The sequence below is a fragment of the Apteryx rowi genome, unplaced genomic scaffold, assembly GCF_003343035.1.
Source record: "Apteryx rowi isolate R43461 unplaced genomic scaffold, aptRow1 scaffold_44, whole genome shotgun sequence".
Classification (NCBI taxonomy): Eukaryota; Metazoa; Chordata; class Aves; order Apterygiformes; family Apterygidae; genus Apteryx; species Apteryx rowi.
Genome location: NW_020450694.1, coordinates 259,098 through 267,353, shown reverse-complemented (window position 1 = coordinate 267,353; position 8,256 = coordinate 259,098). Strand labels below are relative to the sequence as shown.

Below are 8,256 nucleotides of genomic sequence, written 5' to 3'. Positions count from 1 at the left end.
CTGTGCAGAGCGGCGGGACGGGGCGGGGGCGCTTTGTTCCCGTTCGTGCTCGTTTCGCGGGTGCCACGCGCGGGGCGGGGCGGGGCACGCGCGGGCGGGCTCCCGGCGCGCTTTGCGCGGTGCTGGCGCGCGCTCCGCACGCTGCCTTGCGCCTTGGTGCGCCTTTGCGCGCCGGCTGCTGTGGCACGCGGTGCGCGCGCTTTCTTGCATGTGCTTTGCACGCTTGCTTGCACTGGGCGGCACGCGTGGTTGCACACTGCGCGCTGCTTTTGCATTCCGTTTGTACGCTTCTTTGTACTGCGTGGCGGGTGTTTTGCATGCTGCAGCATACGCTTTCTTGCACTCTGCTTGTGATGCAAGGGGCCCCAGTTTTCCACACTGCAGGAGCCCTGTGCACCACCCATTGCTCACTCAGCTGCCTGGTGCTGCGCGGCAGAGGCAGGACGCGGGTGCTTTGGTGGCCCTGTGTGAAGCAGGCTGCACCTGCGGCACCCGCCTCAGGCCTGTGCCCTGCACCTGCAGCACAGCTGGTCCCCAGGTAGCAGGAGGTGTTCTTAGGCTGAGCAGTACTGTCAAAGTCTTCTTATTGCAGTGTGCAAATAACAGCAAAGTGCTACTTTATATTGTATGAAAAGAACTAAAAAGAGCAGTTGTTGCAGTGCTGCTGCATTCAGAGCCCAGGTCTTGGGGAGGGCTCAGGCTGCAGCCACCCAGCAGAGCCTGGCTGAGCCTGGGCAGCTCGGTGCTCAGCGTGGTGGCTGAGCCCAGGCGCTCCTCTAAGCTTTGGGGATGCCTTGCGGCACAGGGGAGCCAGCAGCAGCCGTGCAGAAATGCTACAGGTGAGGCAGTGCAACTGCTGCCCCTGGGGAAACAGAGGAGGATCCTGTGCTGCAGCATAGGGGTGAGCAGGTGGAGAGCTTTCAGTGTGCCGCGAATACAAGCTGGGAGCAAGCAGAGCTTTGTCAAGAAAGGAAATAAGCCCTTGGTATGGATTAGGCAGCAGGCAGGTAGTTTGCAGACTGAGAACGACAATTAATTTGCCAACTGGATCAAGCGTGAGTAAAGACTGGAAGAGGGGAAACCCTGTCCCTGGAAGTGGTGCTGCTTGGCTGAGGCCACTGTGAATCGTGGCACTTGTGGAGGGTAAGACAGTAGAGCAGATGAAACCATCTCTCTGCCCTGCAAATCGTATTCCTTCCCCCTTCACACTCCTCTACATTTCCTCTGCAGCTGACTTAGGTAGTTTTCTATAGACTTACTGGGTCTTACAGGGCCAGCTCTGCCTGGATGATCTCAGAAACTAAGCGCTTGTGCCTAGTGGCTGGTTAACAGACACGCCAAGAAGGCAAATGCCTCCAGCATTCAAATGACAATTTAGCTCTGACTGTCAGTCCTCAGCTGGTGTGTGGAAAGTGGCTGCAATGACAGAAGCTGGGTCTGCAGAGTCAAGAAAGGAAAACCAACATGGAGCAGCACAGATGTACAAAACAGCTCAAGTTTATTTTTAATGTTATTCCCATCACATAAGTTACCCCTCTCCAGAACAGAAGACTTGCACCTTTCTTAATCCCATAGACATGCAGTTCAGTAATCAATGGGCTTGGAGCAGTTTCCCCAGCAGCCTCTTAACTGGAAGTGATCTCTCAGCTTGCAGAGACCAAAAAAGAGATCCAGGCAGCAAAATGGAGCAGCCTGCTTCCAGCAAAGATGAGAGGTAGCAGCGTTCTGCTCCCTTGGCCTCCTCTCCAAGCTCTCAGGCTCTCGCTGAGCCCTGCGCTCAGTGCTGGCCGCCCTGGTTTCTCTCAGAGGGGCGGCACACCCCTGAATTTGCGGATGATGTTGGCCAGCCGCTTGGCCAGCCCTCCCCTGCTTGGTTCTTCCACGTGAAATGTCCTGGTCAGCAGGTTGTAGAAGGAGCCATAGCACACTGCCACCACGGTGCAGGTCAGGCAGATGACGTTATAGGGCATGCTGAAGTCTGGCGTCGGCAAGTTCACCAGCAGCGGCTCTGTGTAGAGGCGCACAAAATAGCTGGAGCCGTCAGAGGAAGGAAACCTGGAGGCAGGAGGGGGAGCGTGAGCCCACACAAGACCACTGCTCAGTGCTAACCACCCTGGAGCTACACGAACCTCTGGAGGTGCTTATAGCCCCTTAGAGGTCAGGCTCAGTCCAGGACCTCTGAATCTCTCAGGAGATCCACAGGAGAGGCTGCCAGTGCTGGGAAAGAAGAGCACCTGCAGGAGGAACGTGGTTCAGGCACACGGCTATCCCAGCCCAAGGGCGGAGGGTGCAGGGAGTTAAACTAGCAGCTCCCTCTTGGCAGCTCCCCTTGCGAGGGCCCCTTGTGAGTGCTGCTCTTTCCTGGCACACTGAGAACATCCTCCAGCAACTCCCCAGGGACTCAAGTGTCTCTCCAGGCTGGCAAAGCCCAGATAGGATGGTAGCTGCAGCCCACTCGTGTGCACTGCAGTACAACCGCTCTCCCCGGGAGAAAGGCACACTCACAGCGAGGTGAAGAGAGGACTCTGCTCCATATCCACCTCCTTCATTGCGACGACACTGGGCACCAGGGCACTCAGTACAGATGGGCTAAGGAGGCAAAGGTTGTTATTAGTGTCAGTCCTGCCAGCAAAGAAACAGCGGAAAATGTTCCCATCCCCAGAGTCCTGGGCAGCAAGTCCTGCACAAGGCCCAGAAGGAGACAAGAATCCTGGCTCATGCTGAGGTGTGTCTTTACCTCACGTAAAAGCCGTGATTAGGGTCAGGCGTGTACTCTGTCCACTTCAGTAAGGCCCGCTCAAACTGGATTGTGATCTTGGTGACAGAGTTGGCTGGAAGCTGGATCAGCATTTCCAATAGGTGAGGCCGTCTCCGGTCCTGAGCTGGCTGGTAGTGGATATAACCTAACCCCAAAGACACATGTCAGTGACAGTGAGGGGACCTTGCCCAGTCTCAGATTGCCTAGAGGTCTCCCACTAGGTGAATAATCTTGCTTTCACTGTCCTGGGAGAAGTTTTCTAGGTGAGCAAAGATGCGCAGGTAGCAAAAAGCATGAGTAAAAGTTAAATCTGGCCTTAATAGCTTAATAGCTAGGTCTTAACAGCTGATGATCCATGAAAGTCAAGTGTTCATGACAGGAGGTACAAATGCAAAACCAGATTAAGTCATCAGTGTCAAATCAAGGTTCCTTTACTAAAGAAGTCAACTGACTTTGTTTTAGAGCCTTATTGGATTATGAAACACTGTCTATTTGGCCCTTTTAAAATAGACTCTCTTAAGTCTCAGCAGTTGTGAGTGCTGAACTGAAGGTTGTTTTCTTTATACTAGCTCTACTCCCATGTCCAGTTTCCCACTCATCACTGGGGCCCAAGGGAGGAACTTAATCATCTCTGGAATGAGCTGCTTGTGCCAAGGGAATCGGATGGCATGTGTTCCTGGGAGGGTCTACTCACTTGGCTTGTTCTCCTTCCCCTTAGTGATGATGGTCAGAGTGTGCACATAGAGCCGCAGATACCACGGCACAGTTTCCAGCAGGATCACGGGGAAAGCCCGGTACGGGTGAGTGTTGTAGATGAGAGTGCTGATTTCGCCGGTCTGCAGCCCGTATCCACTCACATAGCGCTGAGCATGGAGTACGGGTGTTGACAGTTCCGCTGCAAAAGGGAAAAGCAAACAGGAGTCAGGAGCCGATGCCAGCCTGTAGCTCTGCCAGGCATCGGTCTGGCGCTAAAAGAGCAGCACTTCCCCTGGGCAGAGACCCTACCACGCCAGCTGAGGTGGAAGAGGAAAAGGCAGGACAGTCTGTTGCCTGTTGTTACAGTCCTCCTCCCCAGCAAGAACTGTCTTCTTTCCCAAGGCCCAAGTAATCCAACTATCCCCTGCACAGGCTGGTGCCTGGAGCCCTCAGCGAAGGTGCAGGTGGAATAAAGTTCTGGTGACTCACAGCTGTCTTGGGGCCGTTTCCACTTCAGCTGCACATTGAGGCTGCGAGATGTATTGAAGAGTGAGGGACTCAGCAGGTCATAGACTGCATAGGTTCTCTTTTCTCCCTGGACAATCGCTTCATGTACAGATGCTGGAGAAGGGGTCACCTCCAGCAACTCCTTTTCCTGAGAAAGCAAGTGGACCATAAAAGGAAAAATCCTCCCAGTAGTAAGAGCTGGGCAGTGCCTGTCTTGGAAGTGGCTAGCCCCGAGCTTTACCACCCAACGGCCTGCTCTGCACTCTTGCTAACATCACTGCACTAATCCTGACCACTTCTGACAGCCCTGCTTGGAGGAAGAAAGTAACTGCAGCCACATCCCTTCATTAGCCCAGGGAGGTCTCCCAGAAGGACCAGTCTGGGCAGAGGTAGGACTGCTCGAGAGTTACGCAGAAGCGGCTGAACAGAGAGAGCAGAGCATATTCTCTCATTCACGAGTGTTACCTTGTCCTTAGCGGAGATGTCAACGTAGATCTTGCTCTGCGATGCCAGAGGACATGCCTCAGTGAGTGTGCGAGAGAACATCTTAAAGAGGGACCAGTCTGCAGGAGGCAAAGTCAGTGTCAGACGGAGAAAAGCAGGCTACGGGCACGCAGGGACCACAGCGCACTAGCAGTGAGCTTACCTTTCTTTCCTTGGCCGCTGGAAAAGGTCTCAAAGACCACAGTGAGAGTCTGCCTGAGCTCCCAGGAAATGGCCAGACAGGAAGCATCCTGGAGAAGAGAACAAGGGGCTGTTCTGATCGCTACTAGAGGGGCAAGGAACCAGGAGGGAGCTAGAGCTACAGCAGGATTGCACAAATCCCGCCAGGGCCCAGGTAAGACTGGAGAAGCAGGACAGCACCTCTATTAGACAAACTGAACCTACTGCAGGGGAGCTGGGCGACACAGCATGTCACCTTGCTGTCACCTTGCAGTGTCACAGCAACAATGCTTCTGGTTTTCTCTTGGGGTGTGTTAAATCTGCCAGTGACTCAGCACCGGGAAAAGCTTCCTAATATTCAGCCTTTATTCCATTCCTAAAGCATGAGGAACTCCGCCAGGTGGACTGACACCACCTCTCTTCCCAGCTCCTGGAGCGAGGGACAGGCACAGGAGGGAGCCACTGAGCCTCACGCTTACCCTGCAGATGGGGCGGATGTGCACGGCCTGCGAGTGGTAGCTGCTGTGGAATAAACGCTCAGCCTTGAGCAGCACAGCAAGACCAGCCTGCAGAAGGAAAAGGAAAAATTTCAGTCCACAGTCTGTTCTCTGTCCCTGCTGGGAGAGAGCAAGACCCTACTGCGGCCTCCTAGCAAATGTTAGTGGCTTGCTGTCGGGAACCCAGCTCCGTACAGTGGCAGCAGGACTTGCCCTTACCTTTGAGCCACATGGTAGCAGCTTCTTCCAAGGTGTAAGGTTTTCTGTACAGACGATCTCCCGGGGCAGGACAGCATATCGCAGGAGGTGGTGATCTGTCCCTGGGCAGGGAGGTGGAGGGTTAATGGGCTGGTACTGCTAYGGGCATGAGAGCTGAAGCAGACCTGCCCCATCCTCCAGTGTACCCCAGAGCACCCCACCCTCTGAATACACCTGAAATGCCATGAGCTCTGTGAAGAACAGATCCTCACTCTGKTCAGAGAGATTTGGAGTGAACAGGTAATGGCATCTCCTAGCAGGGTTTTTTTTTTTTTTTTGAGAGCTTTAAATCCTCCAGTCTTCACCAGCTATTTTGTAAAAAGCTTTTCAGAGAGAGTTGAGGGCCAGGGAGTATCTGCCACATACTGCTTGTGGGTTTCCTCTGTTCAAATCTAAGCCTCATTAGTAGAGAGAGGAAACGCTTCCAAAAAGAAGTTAACATGGGAGTTCAGTCAGTTCCTGTTGTACGTATGCCCATGGCCTGATACCTAATACTGCAGCTGGCATTAACTGACCCTCCTGACAGCGGAATTAGCTGACAGAGGAGACAGAATGCGCACGCTCGCTCTCCTGCCCCTCCAYGGGAGCCAGCTAGCACAGCAGCCCCAGTAGTAGTTGTTCTGGGGACAGGTTTTCCCCTTCTGGGGACATCTCATCACAGTGACAGGTGAACTCAGGAGAAAACGCAGAAAGACCAAGAGTCCTTGCCAGACCTGTACCCAAGCTCTCTGCGGTGGCATGAAGCAGAGCTAAAGCTAGAGACGAGTCAGAGCACAAAGCCAGCCCTCCAGACAAGCACCGGTCTGTCTCACCGTTGGCCAAGCCCAGGGGTTTGAAGGAYGCTGTTGGCGTGACGGTGTTGGTGGAGTCGATGAAGTTCAGAGAAGCACAGAATATCCCTGAGAGGATGTTACTCAGTTCTTTCCAGGCTTTGTCTACACTGTGTAACAAAAGACACTGCAGATTACTCAGCAGTCCTGACCCTCAGAGTAACAAGTCTCAAGTCAGTAACAATCAATAAATACTGGGGTGACCACACTGGGCTTCAGGTGCTGCAAGGAGGTTACAGCTGCTGTAGGCAGARCTACAGAGTTGGTTATTTGCTTTCCAGCTCTCTTGGTATTTTATTCTAATGCGTGAGATCTGGGGGACTGGGAGATGCCATCACCTCTCACGTGGCAGGCAGGATCACGGGACAGGGCTGCAAGCCAGGGCAAGCACCTTCCCATGAAACGGCTTCAAGCACGAGCCTCTGCATGTGCTGGCCTGGCGGCAGCAGGAGACAAATCACAGCAACCAGCTGCATGTGGCACCCTCGGTCACTGAGCAGGTGGAAGGACATGGCCCAGCGGGTGCGCGAGGTGTGCCTTTCTCTGCTGTGGCAGTCTTGGCCTCAAGCTTTGGTCTTGCTGCGCTTATTGCCGGGGCAGTCACTGGACTAGCAGGGCTTCCTACAGAYGGGGTTTGGAGGTGGATGCAACTGGTATGTGAGGAGACAGGCTTGGGAAGCAGGGAGTGGGCAGGAGGTGATGTGAAGCATGTGGGGATGGKGTCTGTGGAGACAAAGCAATGGCAACGCTTGAGCGCAGCTCCTGACGCTRACCAAACTGGCAACCCCCCGAGACGGGCCGTTTGCGGGACGGAGGGAGCTCTGCAAATACAGACAGAGCTACTGCAGCTGAACCAGAGGAAATGTGCTAGGGCAGATGGTGACAGATCTTGGAAGGGAGTCTAAGGAAGTGAGTCAGGGTTGAGAGTTTAATTTATAACCTCATACTACAGCCACAGCAAGAGCTTTGTCATCGCAGAGCCCATAAGGGAATTACTGTGTTCCTTCAGTGAATGAGGCTTTATCTCGCAGCACCGCGTCCTGCCCTTCCYGTTGAGCAGCAGCACGTTCTGCTTCTCCTGAGAGCTGTTCTTGGTGTTGGGGACTTTTACATTTTCAAACTAAGTGCTCCGATAGCGGAGCAGCTCCCGGGCGCCGTCACAGGCGCCACGTCGGGTCGTGCCCGCAGCAGCCCCGTGGCGGAGCTGCTGGGGGCCCCCGCGGCAGCGCCCAGCCCGTCGGGTACCTACTCGGCGAYGGTGTCCTGGAACCAGACCCAGAGCTCGGCGCCGGCGGGCGCCTGCAGCGGCGGCTGCCCCCAGGCCCGCGTCCGCCAGAAGCCCTGGGTGAGGGCGAGGTGCAGCTCCCGCACGCCCTGCGCCAACACCAGCTGCCCCAGCGCCTTGGGGAAGAGCCTGTAGTGAGAGACTGGGGCGGCGTCAGCCGGGGCCGGCTGCCCCCTCGCGTCGTCGCGCCCGGCCCGGCCCAGCCCGGCCGCCTCGTCGCTTTACCCCGCGCGGGTCATCGCGCACCCTGCTTGCATCATCGCGCACGAGCCCTGCCTGGCTTACGGCATCACGACCCTCGTCGCCACGCGGCCCTGCCCCTGCTGAAGCCATCGCCCCCTCCGTCCCCTACTGACATCATCAGCTGGCCCCGCCCTCTGCTCGCGTCATTGCACCCAATCCAATAGCCTCATCGGCTGGGCCTGCCCTGCTCACGTCATCACCCCAAGCCCCGCCTCGCTCATGTCATTGCAGCCTTCAGCCCCCCACTTATGTCGTCACTCAGCCCCCATGCCATCACAGGCCCCGCCCCCTGCGCCGTCGCCCTAAGCCCCGCCCCACCCGAGCCATTACAGCCTTCAGCCCCCGCTCATGTCGTCACTCGTCCCTCCCCCTACGTAATGCCCAGGCCCCGCCCCGACGTCACCCCCGAAGCCCGTAGGCGCGCGGCCCCGCCCCTACCTGCGCCCCGCTGCGGCGCCGAGTCCCAGCGCGTGCGGAACTGGAAGGTGGCGGCGAGGCCGCCCGCGGGCAGCGGGCTCA

General features: G+C 56.1%; 1 protein-coding gene across 3 annotated transcripts; it reads right to left on the bottom strand.

Moving 5' to 3' along the window:
• Positions 1–1,479: 1,479 nt before the first annotated feature.
• PIGT (phosphatidylinositol glycan anchor biosynthesis class T) lies at positions 1,480–7,842 on the bottom strand. Of its 3 annotated transcripts, none has more exons than XM_026076828.1 (12): positions 7,741–7,842; positions 7,459–7,610; positions 6,192–6,319; positions 5,341–5,441; positions 5,104–5,190; positions 4,608–4,695; positions 4,427–4,524; positions 3,944–4,109; positions 3,453–3,653; positions 2,738–2,903; positions 2,506–2,589; positions 1,480–2,055 (listed from the first exon to the last, which is right to left on the bottom strand). In XM_026076828.1, the coding sequence occupies exons 1-12, from the start codon at positions 7,825–7,827 to the stop codon at positions 1,803–1,805; spliced, it is 1,611 nt and encodes a 536-aa protein (XP_025932613.1). In that variant the 5' UTR covers positions 7,828–7,842; the 3' UTR covers positions 1,480–1,802. The 3 variants fall into 3 exon arrangements, with proteins under 3 accessions (XP_025932613.1, XP_025932614.1, XP_025932615.1); XM_026076829.1 differs by having other exon boundaries at positions 7,459–7,623; positions 7,741–7,769; XM_026076830.1 differs by lacking the exons at positions 7,459–7,610; positions 7,741–7,842 and adding an exon at positions 7,150–7,337.
• Positions 7,843–8,256: the final 414 nt, after the last annotated feature.